This window comes from Cnephaeus nilssonii (assembly GCF_951640355.1).
Source record: "Cnephaeus nilssonii genome assembly, chromosome: X".
NCBI classification, from domain to species: domain Eukaryota; kingdom Metazoa; phylum Chordata; class Mammalia; order Chiroptera; family Vespertilionidae; genus Cnephaeus; species Cnephaeus nilssonii.
In genome coordinates, this window is record NC_137071.1 from 88,241,240 (window position 1) to 88,253,690 (window position 12,451).

General features: G+C 48.3%; 1 protein-coding gene across 6 annotated transcripts in view; it reads right to left on the minus strand.

Annotated features, from left to right (window-relative positions):
* Positions 1-12,451, minus strand: part of SEPTIN6 (septin 6) — an 81,285-nt gene that overhangs the window by 16,221 nt on the left and 52,613 nt on the right. For all 6 annotated transcript variants that reach the window (XM_079764522.1, XM_079764520.1, XM_079764519.1 and 3 more), the window contains exons 6-7: positions 7,219-7,315; positions 3,084-3,252 (exon numbers count right to left, since the gene is read on the minus strand). In XM_079764522.1, the coding sequence (XP_079620648.1) occupies positions 3,084-3,252; positions 7,219-7,315 (266 nt within the window). The remainder of the gene's footprint in view (positions 1-3,083; positions 3,253-7,218; positions 7,316-12,451) is intronic.

A 12,451-nucleotide genomic window follows, 5' to 3' on the forward strand; every position in this document is an offset into this window, starting at 1 on the left:
AGGCCCAGAGAGGTGAAGAGACTTGCTCAAGACCACACAGCTAGTTAGAGGTAGAATTGGGACTGGAAGCTGGGTCTTTTGTCTTTTACTCTGGGGCCCTCCTATTCCACTTTGCTGCCAGGCCCTGGCTCTGAAACTGACCACATTAATGAACTATTGCAATACACACTTGATGAGACTCCACTACATGCTAGACACAGGACTGAGTGACACGAATACTACTCACTCAACATCTAGAGCCAACAGCCACTGTGCCTGCCATCAAAGAGCTTACACTAGTGGGAGATGCCCGGGCTAAGTCTCCCTGCCCACAGCCTGGGCTTAGTTTTAAAAAAAATAGGAGTTAGCCTGGTGAGAAAGAAGGAAGTGTGCTCTGAAGAGAGCAGCATGTGCAAAGGCACATGTGGAGAGAGACTGGCATACTCAGGGAGCCATGCATAGTTCCACATGGCTGGAGAATCTAGTGTGAGCTGTGGAGTGGTGCGATATGAGGTCCCTGAGTCTGGCAAGAGAGAGCAAGCGTTGGATGCCATATTAGACTGGGACATTTATCTATACTGTAAGGTTTATGTCGGAGGACTGACTTGACCCAACTTGAAAATGAGAAAGAACACTCTGGCTGTTGCATAAAGGACAGACTTTCCAACAACCCAAGGACGAAATGACAGACTCTTAATGTTAAGAGCTGGTGAGGAATGGGGGACCTGAGGGACCTGGAGGAACAATAGGGGAAGCAGAACTCCCAGGACTTAGGAGGACTCAAAGATTATTCCAGTTTTTGGCTCAGGCAACCAGGTGAATGGTGGTACAGTGAGCTGCGACAGGGACCACTGGAGAAGAAGTATGGTTAAGAGGGGAGAAGTTGACTTAAATTTTAGACAGCCCGCGTTTCAAGTATGCCACCTATGGAACGTCTGAGTGAAAATATCCAGTATGCACTTAGCTCAATGGGTTTGGAGCTCAAACATAGGATTTTAGCTTGGGATTTATCTATTTCTGGGTGGTAATTAGGGCTGTGAGAGGAGATATAACCAGCTACAAAGAGAATAGAGGTGAAAGGAGCAGAGACCCTAGGAAAGAATCCTGGGGCACAACATTTAGAGTAAGCTGAAGAAAATGAGCCTGCTGATGAAGCTGAAAAGGAGTAGCAAGAGAGAGAGGACTAAAACCAGCCAGACCAGTGCTAGAAAAGCCAAAGGCAGAGAGAACTTCGGGAAGGAGGCAACGAAGGAATATCAAATGATGAGATTAAAAATGATGGGACTTAGCCCCAACAGGTGTGGCTCAGTGGTTGAGTGTCAGCCCATGCACCAACAGATCACTGGTTCAATTGCCAGTCAGGGCACATGCCCAGGTTTCGGGCTCAATCCCCAGCAGGAGGCATGCAGGAGGCAGCCGATCCATGTTGATGTTTCTCTCTCATCCGTGTTTCAATCTCTCTCCCTCTTTCTTCCTTTCTCTCTTAAAAAAACAACAACAAACAACAATAAAAATATATTTAAGCCCAGCCGGCATGGTTCAGTGGTTGAGCATCAACCTATGAACCAGGAGGTCATGGTTTGATTTTCGGTCAGGGCACGTGCCAGGCTTGCAGGTTTGATCTCCAGTAGGGGGCATGCAGGAGGCAGCCGATCCGTGATTCTCATCATTCTCTCTCTCTCTCTCTCTCTCTCTCTCTCTCTCTCTCTCTCTCTGTGTGTGTGTGTGTGTGTGTCTCCCCCTCTCCCTTCCTCTCTGAAATCAACAAAAATATATTTTTAAAACCATATTAAAAAAAAAAAAAAAGATGGGACTTAGAGGCCACACTGTACTTGGCCATGACTGTGTAATTGCTGATCTTGGAGGGAGGCATTTCAGTGGTGTGGTGAGATCAGAAGTCAAAAAATAAGAGCAACTCTTTCTCCTTCCTGTCAGAGCCGAATCTCTTGACAGGGCAGAAGCTGGTGAGGAAGAGCAGTTAAGCGTGAGTTTCTTTAGGATGAGAATATTTACATGCAACATTGAAAGGAGAAGGCAGAGGAGTGCAGAGGGTGAAGATGCAGGTAACAGGTATTCAGGAGGGAGCAAAGGAGGAGGGGAGGGGACTAGAAGAACTGGTAGAGGCACACCGCTTCCTCCCCAGATGCAGATTAAAGCTGGTGGAGGGGAAGGACAGAGAAAGCTAAGGAAGCACCCACTGGAGAGACAAGCATACCTTCCTCCAACCCCAAGAGCTCCAGTGGCCCTTGTCCCGCGCTGGGGACTGAGTCTGCCCCTCCAGAACCAAGCAACCCTGAAGGACTGGCTATGCTTTGCCTCCTGGCCAGGTTTCCACTGTGAGCAGGTACTGTGGATCTCTGACAGCCTTCTTAGCCCACAACCCTCCCTATCACTTGCTTATCAAGGCCTGACATTTCCCGAAAGAAGACTGAGCCCTGGTAAGGGCAACACATGGTCATTTAAAATGTGGGGCTTATATCAGACATCGTGCACACAGATCAGACACTTGGGGGACATTGGCTCCTGTTAGCATAGTAAACTGCCTTCAGAAACATTCCTCTTCTCTGGAAGCATCTTAGATTCTGATTTAAGAAGTATGTCAATGACTATTAGCATCCTTTGGTCAAAACAAAACCTGCACTTGACGGTGAATGAAGAGCCTCAAGTTCATCAGTGCATGTGCAATGACTGCTACCTGAACCCGTCTGGTTTGGATAATGGGCAGGAAGGTAAAGAAGACATTGGACATCTGACAGAACAGCAGAAGCCTGATGAAGAAAGTGGGGCATAGGACAGGCACAAACTGCTACAGCCCAGGGCCTCCTCTGGTATAGCTGGCTGCAGCTCCTGTGTGTGCACAGTGAGACCATCGGCCTTGCTGGGCCTCTAGACCTCCTCCATGGCCCACTGCTTACCAAGTCCGCCTGGCCACAACTCCCCCAGGAAGGCAGAGAGGGACTGAAGGGAAAACTGGCAAATGACTGAGTCCTGATGTTCTTGGTCTCAGCACCTGTGTCTGACTCCCTTGTGGATGCTCTAGGGTAAAGCCTCCACACCCCCTGGGTTGGCTTGGCTGAGTTGGGCAGAGTTGGCGTGAGAGATACCTGAAGGGTTTGCTGTCGGGGTCAGTGTCCTTGAAGCCCATCTCCTCCAGCTTGCAGCGGCGGTATAGCTCATAGTGCCGGCTGTGGGTCTGCTCCCGGAGGTCCTCCATGTTGACCCGAAGCAGCATCTCCCGCAGCTTCACAAAGTCGCAGTGGGCCTCATTTTCAACTGCATAGTAGGGGTTGGAAGGTTGAAAGTATATTGAAAGGAAGGCCGGAAGAAGCAGAAACAGTCAAATAAGCCCAGCCAGCGTGGCTCAGTAGTTGAGCATCGACTTATGAACCAGGAGGTCACAGTTCAATTCCCAGTCAGGGCACATGCCTGGTTGTGGGCTCGACCCCCAGTAGGTGGCAAGCAGAGGGCAGCGATCAATGATTCTCTCTATTATTGATGTTTCTATCTCTTCCCCTCCCTTCCTCTCTGAAATCAATAAAAATATTTAAAAAGAAATGGTAAAATGAGAAGCAAAATATCTTACAGCAACACGGCCTTTCAATCTGTATACAGAGTTTTATGAATTTGCCTCCTGATTTCCTTTTCTACTGATAAAACAAATGAAAAGTTACAAGAATGACAGTCATGGAAACTGCAATGCCATAAAAAAAAACCACCTACGAAGACATTCAGTAGCACCTCAACCCCAATTCACCAATCAGACACTCACAAGAGTTTCTGCCCTGCACCATTCTTAAGACAATGACACACACATGTTCAGCCACCTGTCCAGTAAACATTTGTGGAATCTCTGTTCCCAGTATTGTATGAAGCACTGCGAATTTTCGAAATTAAGGCATGGAGTCTTGCCCTCAGCAGTTTAGTGGAAGAATAGATGCAAATAGACAAATACAACACAATACAAACATTATGAAAATAATAGTATATAGCCAAGGTGCAATGAAAGCCCAGAAAAGAGGGGCCTAAGAACTCATGGGAGAGTGAAGGCTTCACCAGAGAGGCAACCGCTAAGATGACTCTTGAAGGAAGAATAGTAATTTATCAGGCAGAGGAGGAAATAGTCTTGGCAAGGTCTCAATGAGGTCAGACAAGGTTAAGTAGCTAATAAGTTGCAGGGTTAGGATTCCAATCCAGGTCATCTAAAGCAGCGGTCGCCAACCTTTCGGACCTCACGGATCACCAATTGGTGACCGCTGACTAAAGCATAGGTGTCAAAGTTCCAAAAGAATAAGGAGGAAGAAGTAGGACATCAATAGTTGACAGCGACAAGGAGGGGTATGGCCCATCTGGATGGCAGAAGCTTCAAAGGAGGTGTGTTTTAGAGGGTGGATACGGCCTGACAGCAATAGTGACCAAAGTGGACCCCACTTTCCAGCTTAAGTGGACAAGCCCTCTCCTCAAAAGAGTGTGGCAAAGGTCTGCATTTGGGGCAGTGGCCAAGAAGGACAGAGATGTGGACCAAATAATAGCAATGTGGACTTCTGGCTGGAACACAAGGTTGGGAGCAGTGCTCCGCCACATGTATCCAAGCATGGCTGCACTGTGTCAGAATGGGAGTGTCTGGTCTGACCATGTGGGGATAGGGGGGCTTGAGATGATGAACAAGCACAGTCACCCCATACCCTGTCTTGCAGGTATGAGGGCAGGAGGGAGAAGGTAGTGAGGGCAGGGAGAGGATCCGGGATGACAGCGTGGGGCATAGTTGCAACCGACTGCTTTGCAGTCAGCAGAGTAATCTTTCCAAAGCCCAAATTAGCTCACATGACCCCTCTGCTTAATGCCCATTCCCTTTGGGATAAAGCCCCTCACTGTCATAAAACATAAACTAATAATAGTGGAGGGCAGTTGGGGGCAACCAGGCCAGCAGGGGAGAGCAGTTAGGGGCAACCAGGCCTGCAGCGGAGGGCAGTTGGGAGTGACCAGGCCTGCATGAGAGGGCAGTTGGGGGGGACCAGGCCCACAGGGGAGGGCAGTTGAGGGTGACCAGGCTGGCAAGGTAGGGTAGTTAGGGGCGACAAGGCCAGCACAGCAGGGGAGGGCAGTTGGGGGCAACCAGGCCTGCTGCGGAGGGCAGTTGGGGGGAACGAGGCCTGCAGGGGAGGGCAGTTGGAGGGGCAGGCCTGCAGGGGAGGGCAGTTAGGGGCAAAAGGGCCATCAGGGGAGCAGTTAGGTGTCAATCAAGCTGGCAGGGGAGTGGTTAGGGGGTGATCAGGCTGGAAGGCAGAAGCGATTAGGGGCAATCAGGCAGCCAGGCAGGCAAGCGGTTGGGAACCAGCAGTCCTGGATTGTGAGAGGGATTTCTGACTGCCCGTTTAGACCGGATCTAAATGGGCAGTCGGACATTCCTTGAGGGGTCCCAGATTGGAGAGGGTGCAGGCTGGGCTGAGGGACACCCCCACCACCACCACCACCGTGCATGAATTTCATGCACTGGGCCTCTAGTATGAAATATTGCATCTGTCCGGCAACTTTTCAGGACCATCTCCTCCTCTGTCTCCAGACAGTGACCCCTGGTGGTCGCTCAGAAGGAGTGACACTAAAGGCCCCTACATGCTGCCCAGACAACAGTTTCTTCCTCACTCGAATACAACAGTGAACCCTGACTTACAAGAACCCTGACTTTGTTGGTTAGGTGTGGAGTGGTCTAAGTTGGATGAAGTCACTGGAACCACACCTGCTAGCTTCACCTCAGGTTCCTGTCTCTCAGACCACAAATTAATTCCCTTTGTTGGACTGTTGGTTTAGAAACCATTTGCAAATGTTCCAAGTGGACCAGCTCCAGCCCCAACTGGCAGAGAAGACCAAAACCTGACACAGTTCTGACGACCAGTCTTGTCCTAGCCACGGCAAATTCCACTACCGCGGCAGGGTCTGTGATGTGCCCTAAAGCATGCTGGCCTTTGGGTGGGATATGGACAACTTCCCACCAGCTTTCACTTGTTTGCTCAGCGTCAGGGATGAGTCTGCAGTGAACCAGCCACCCTGTCACACATGGTGCCCCTGCAATCCCAGACCTACCTGACAGCTGCAGACTCGGGAGGTCGGGCACCTCTTCCACCCATGGCAGAGTCCTAGGCCTAGTTTCATGTACTGAATTGACTAGTCCGAGTGTAACCTCACACGCATCAAGCAGACCACAACAGGAACCTTCCTGATTGTATATACATGTGTTTTTAAATTGCAAAATAATCAATCACACATACAAAACGGTGCATGAAATGTGCAATTTAAAGAATTTTTAAAAATGAATACCAATGTATCCAGGGCCTTGGTGAAACATTACCAGCACCTTAGAAGCTCCCTCCTTCTCCACCATGACATACAACCTGACTTTTGGGTTTATCATTCCTTTGTTTTTCTTTATTGTTTTACCATTTACATATGAATCTCTAAAGATATATATCTTGTTTAGTTCTGTCTACTATTGAAATTCATGTAAATAGAATAATACATGTATTCTTCTGTGATCTATTTAGCTCCTATGACCTATTCTTTTATGAACTATTTCTGAGATGCAATCATGTAGATGTAACTATAACCCATTCATTTTCACTGCAGTATAATATCCCATTATATGAACATTTCAAAAAATGTTTATTATTGATTGATTTTCAGAGAGAGAGGAAGGGAAAGGGAGAGAAATATCACTGTGAGAGCAAAACATTGATCAGCTGCCTCCTGCATGCCCCCTATTGGGCACCGAACCCATAACCAAGGTGTGTGCCCTGACCAGAATTGAACCAGCAACCTTTCGGTGCATGGGATGATGCCCAACCAGCTAAGCCACACTGTCCAGGGCCATCTAATTTATTTTTAATGTATATCTGAGCTGTTTCTAATTATTTACTATTATGAACAACTCTGCTTTGGACATTATTGTAAGTCTCCTTTTGTGCTAGGGCAAGTACACATGCTCTCTTGCACACTCCTTCCCACCTTGCTCGAGGTACATTTATTTTTGTTTTAGGAATGCTTTCTCCATTGGAAACAAAGAGAGCCTACTCATGGCAGAGAAGCCAGAAGCCAGAGTTTGCCTGCTGGCAACTCCTATGGCTGTTTGAGGCCCAAACTAAAAGAGTAGAGACCTGGAACAAGTTAGGGACTGGTCAACCAATGGCTGGGGTCAAGCAAAGAGACAGATAGAAGGAGCTTCCTTCTCCCAGTCTCCTGGAGACTCACCCTGCACTGTGCCCCAAGGATACTGCCGGGCCCTCATCATCTTGTTGCCTATCTTCAGTTCTTCTGTGCTGCCAACAACAGCAAAAGGCAGGTGGGCCTGTAACAGAAGGCAAACAAAAGCTCAGAACTCCAAGAGGAAGGCAGAGCTCCCGCAATACAAATGCTGCTCATCTCCTGGGCCTCAAGCCCTCACACTGCAGCATCCCTCACTGTCATCAACAATCAAGAGGCACTTCTTAAGCTCCCGGGGTGCCTGGGGATAAGAGGCCTAGTCCAAACTTCTGCTGTTCCGAAATTCACAATAAAAGGTAACAATGACATGGCCGAATGCATAGGGAACAAAGACAGCAAATCAGCAGAATAATAAGCAGATACACAGATCAGCTAGCTTCTCAGTATTCACAGTTGCTGAGGGAAAGAGCCTTTGGAAGGTGGGTGAGTGGGATGAAAGGGGCTATGGGGACCATGAGGCTAAAGGAGAACAGTTGTACTGGGATCACTGGCCCTCCCCCTTCCCTAGAGTGTGAGAGCCCCGAAAACAGGTGTATACTGAAACCATGCTGCTGGCTGAGCTATATGCTCCTTGTTCTTGTCCTTTCCTGGAGGAAGAGCTCACACTGAACTCTTGAGCCTAGAAGTCAAGTCCATAAGTATTTATCCGCATGCCCATGATTGTGTTGGATTCTGTTTTAGCTGCTGTAAGGGAGACAAAGGAAGTAGAAGACATATTCCCTCACCCTCTAGGAGCTTACAATCTTGTTGAGGAAGCTCAATTTACATACCCCAAATCATATAAGACAGAATATGACCAAGGGCTCCAATGTATGCTCTGGTGTCTGGCACATAGTAGGTGCTTCATCAATACTCCTTGAATGGCAGTAGCAAGGCCATGGGAATAGTAGACAGGAAAGAAAGACCAAGTATGAAGAGGGGTCTGAGCTTGGTGCTTGCAGGGGGTAACAAGGAGCGAGGACTGGCTAATGAAGGCTTTGTGGGTCAGAGAAGAGGCAGGCTGTGTGGGGTCTGGGAAAGCGCCCCTTCTGCAGGGAGCTGGCCAGGTTATAAGTGTTGAGTGACCACTGGCCAAATGGAAGCACTGAATAAATACTGTTTACAGACCAGGTGATTCCAAGCGGGGCTTTACTTAAAAGGACTCTACAAGGACAAGTAAAAAGTCCACTGGAGCTTTCTTAGCCTGCTTGGAGAAACAGGCCTTGATTGCAGATATTTTGATCCATGGCTCATTCTTCCATTCTGTAAATATTTACTGAGCTCCTGCTATGTGCTAGGCATTAAAAAAGAATACACAATTTAAAAAGTTCAGAGCCTGCCCTTGGAGAGTGCACAGTCTGGTAGGGGAGAGACATGCCAACAATGATAACAGAGTAAGGTCCAGATTGTAAACAGAGGTTCAAGGGCTGGAGGGACACAGAGGAGGGAGCAGCTAACTTCTTAGGAAGTCAAAGCAGGCTTCACAGTAGGCAGTAGCAATTGTGCTAATAGTATTGTAGCTATAGAACTGATATTAGCAGCAGCAATTCACTCAACTCTATGTACTCCATATCAGCTGCTGTATATTGCATTATCTCATTGAATCTTTTTTTTTATTATTGATTTTTTACAGAAAGGAAGGGAGAGGGATAGAGAGCTAGAAACATCGATGAGAGAAACATTGACCAGCTGCCTCCTGCACACCCCCTACTGGGGATGTGCCTGCAACCAATGTACATGCCCTTGACCGGAATCGAACCTGGGACCCTTCAATCCGCAGACCGACGCTCTATCCACTGAGCCAAACCGGTTTCGGCATCATTGAATCTTTACAATGCTTGAGGTAGGTATTTTTTATCCTGTTTTACAGAAGAGGAAATTGACAGTTTGAAGGACTAAGTGACTTGCCAGCAATCACACAGTAGCAAGGGGCAGAACAAGAGGTGGAATCCAGGTTTCTCAGACTTCAAAGCCCACCCCTGCTGGTCTGCCACACCCGTTTTGAGCTTAAAGCAGCAGATGAGGTGAGCACTCCAAACCCTAGGTTGAACTGGTTGTGCAAGGTCAGATTATAAGAGGCGGTTCAATTCTGGGAAACCTACAGCAAATGTTTTTTGTTTATTTAATTTGTGCACTGATCTCAGAGCCAATCCGTTCTCTACATTCTCTTCTAGCTCTGCACCCCAAGAATGTTCTTGGGAATGGAAAAACACAGGACTTAATCACGAGCTCAGCTCCAGGACATCTGCTAATCCCCCGAGGTGCTTGACCATCCAGCTGAAGTGACTCACCCCCATCCTCTCTCAACTGCTCTCAGAGTAGCATCTCAGGCCACCCCTTCCCGCTCTGCTGACCATCCCTGAAACAGGGACATGGGAAAGAGGGAAAGAGGAGGTTATGGATATGGAAGGTGAGCAAGGGGTAAAGGTGGGAAATGTTTCATCAGTCCTACTAAGGGAATGAATGATCAAGCAGGTCATTGGGGCCTGGCTGGCGTGGCTCAGCGGTTAAGCATGAGGTCACGATTCAATTCCTGGTTGGGGCACATACCCAGGTTATGGGCTCGGTTCCCAGTGTGGGGTGTGCAGGAGACAGCCTATCGATGATTCTCTCTCATCCTTGATGTTTCTGTCTCTCTCCCCCTCTCCCTTCCTCTCTAAAATCAATAAAAATATTGGGGGGGAAAGAGGGTCATTGGGCATGCATGTGACACATGGGGCATTAGGGGGGCACTGAAATATCAAAAACTCTGACCAAGTGCCAGAGATCTCTGACCTCTGCCAGCTGGCTTTCCCAGGGGGTCATCTGGGTACAATTCATTCTCACTCAGGGACCCAAGACAAGTGAGGAGTCTCAAAGCCACCCCCAAACACTTTCCAGGAAAATGTTGCCCTTCTTGCAGAGACCCCAAAGCTCATGATACAAAAAAAACTAGGGGGCAGTGATAGTGGAGGGCTGGATGGCGGAGGGCTAGACTGAGGGAGGAGGTGAGAAAGAGAAACCACATTGTATCATTTTCACACATCCTGGGCTCTCAAAGGAAGTGATGGAGGAGGAGGCTGTGTGAAGTGGGAGGTATTTCTCTGGGCTCAAGAGAAAAGGAGGAAAAAAAATAACAAGAAAAGAAAAAAGGCATAAAAAATGTGAGTATTCCCCTGGGCCTATTATTTTTATCTCCAAAAGACGTTGTTAGTTAGAATGACAGGGTCGCTTGCTTCCTCTCTTCCTTAAACTGCTGTTATTTTACCCCTCCCCATTCTAAAACGCACAGCCCCGGCCCAGGCAGCTTTAGAGGGCTCGGGAAACCTCCCACGGCCCACTCCTTTGCAATTGGCATCAAAGTCTGTTTTGATAAGTATATGCAAGGATATCATGTCTCAGTGCTCCCAGGCAGATTTCATTTGATTCTCCCAACAGTGTTACAGGACAGTTATTATCTACCCCATTCATGATTTGGGAGAACTGCACACAGAAGGGTTAAATGAGTTGCCTGGATCCCCAACTCTCTGAGCTTTAAATGCCAGCCTCCCCCAGTCACCCAGGGCTGCTTGCACTGTGCCTCCAGGTTAAATGGCATTTGCTAGAAGTCAGCTAACCTGTGAAGGGCAGGAAATCATGGGTCAAAAAGCACAGAGAGAAGGTACTCCCTTCATACTCCCAGGGGTGACATTGGGTATTGTGTGGGCCCAGGGAGGAGACTCTGAGGGATGCAAGACAGTGCTGCGGCTGAAACAGCGAGACTCCTAAGGGGACTCCGTGGACCTGTCTCACCCAGAAGACCTCTGATGAGGTGCCCCCAGAGGTCAGATACCCCAGTTTCAGAAAACTTCAACAAGAGAGAGCCTCAAGCTTCATCTTGTGAGTTTAGATCCAGATTCACCACCTTTCTTGTCTCGTGTCTACCTTCAATTCCTCTTGGCACATTTTAAAGTGTTTGATGATCCAGTTGGCATGAATGATTCTCTCCTGGTTCCACTACATCCATTATACTTTGGGAGGGTAGATGATCAGTCCCCTCGGCCTGGTAAAATAGAGACTGTCGGGGGCCCTTTTCTCCTTGTCTGACAATATCCAGTTAGGCGTGGCTTCCTCCCAGGACTGACAGTATGTCCCAGTTGTGCTGCTGGTTATGTCTGCCCCCATTTCAGGCTCCTATGGCGACTGAGCAAGAGCATTGCCTGATTCTCAAGTCAGCCCTTGATGATTCCCACAAAAGTGTGTGCAAACGATGGAAAGGGCACTGCTGCCTCCGGAGAAAGGACAGGCTTGTGCCTGTGGGTCTCCCTGTGACTCTACAGGTCACCCATGTGACCAAATGCCTTTATAGGGGTCAAACCCAGGACCTCACAAGTGGCCACTCAAGTGAGCCAAGTAGAATAATTGGGTCTATTGCCTGGTCCCTGGCCATGGTTTGAGCCATACAAAGAACAACACTGAATTTGAACAACACAGCAATTTCCAGTATTAAAGTCTACAACCTTGAGAGTTATCAGAGCGTGGACTGAAAGTAGCATGCCATGAGATCTCTCACTACTTTGCTCCCTCATTCTGAAGCCAGGGTTTTCAGAGCCACCAGAAGTCAAGGGGGAGGCTGAGACCTCATTACTTTCATGTCGTGCCATGAAATGGTGGGCAAGGGGATGGCTACACGGTCCTCTCCACGTAGGCAAGAGGCTTCTCCACTTTTTCCAACCCAGTTCCCATGGTAATTGGCTGGGGTGGCTGAGGCTGTGGGGCTGGAGTCAAATCCAGAATTGAAAGGCCAGCACCCATTCCTCCTCCCACCCAAGCCCAGGTTTCTGATGATGCAGCTTCATATACCACGCTTATCTGAAGGCCCTGGGGACTTTTGACACAGTTGTAATGGTGGCAGGCAGGCTAAGCAATCCTGTGTATATATTTTATAGCATCCCATCACAACACACATAACACATAGCATTCACATGCATGACCTCACCCACAGGCATGCCCAGTTCCAGGCACACTAGCTGGAGGCCACCCTCTCTTTCCCACTCAGAAAAAACATGGTGGATTGCCAGGGAATGAATGCTGAGTGATGTTGTTATAGAGATAACCCTAAACCCACTAAACCTCCAGTTATAAAAAAAATAATGAGTCATGGGAATGTGTACAGCATAAGAAAAATAATCAATATTATTATAACTAGAAGCCCGATGCACAAAATTTGTGCAAGAGTAGGCCTTCACAGCCCCAGCTGCCTTGAGGCCCTGTGGCCCTGCCC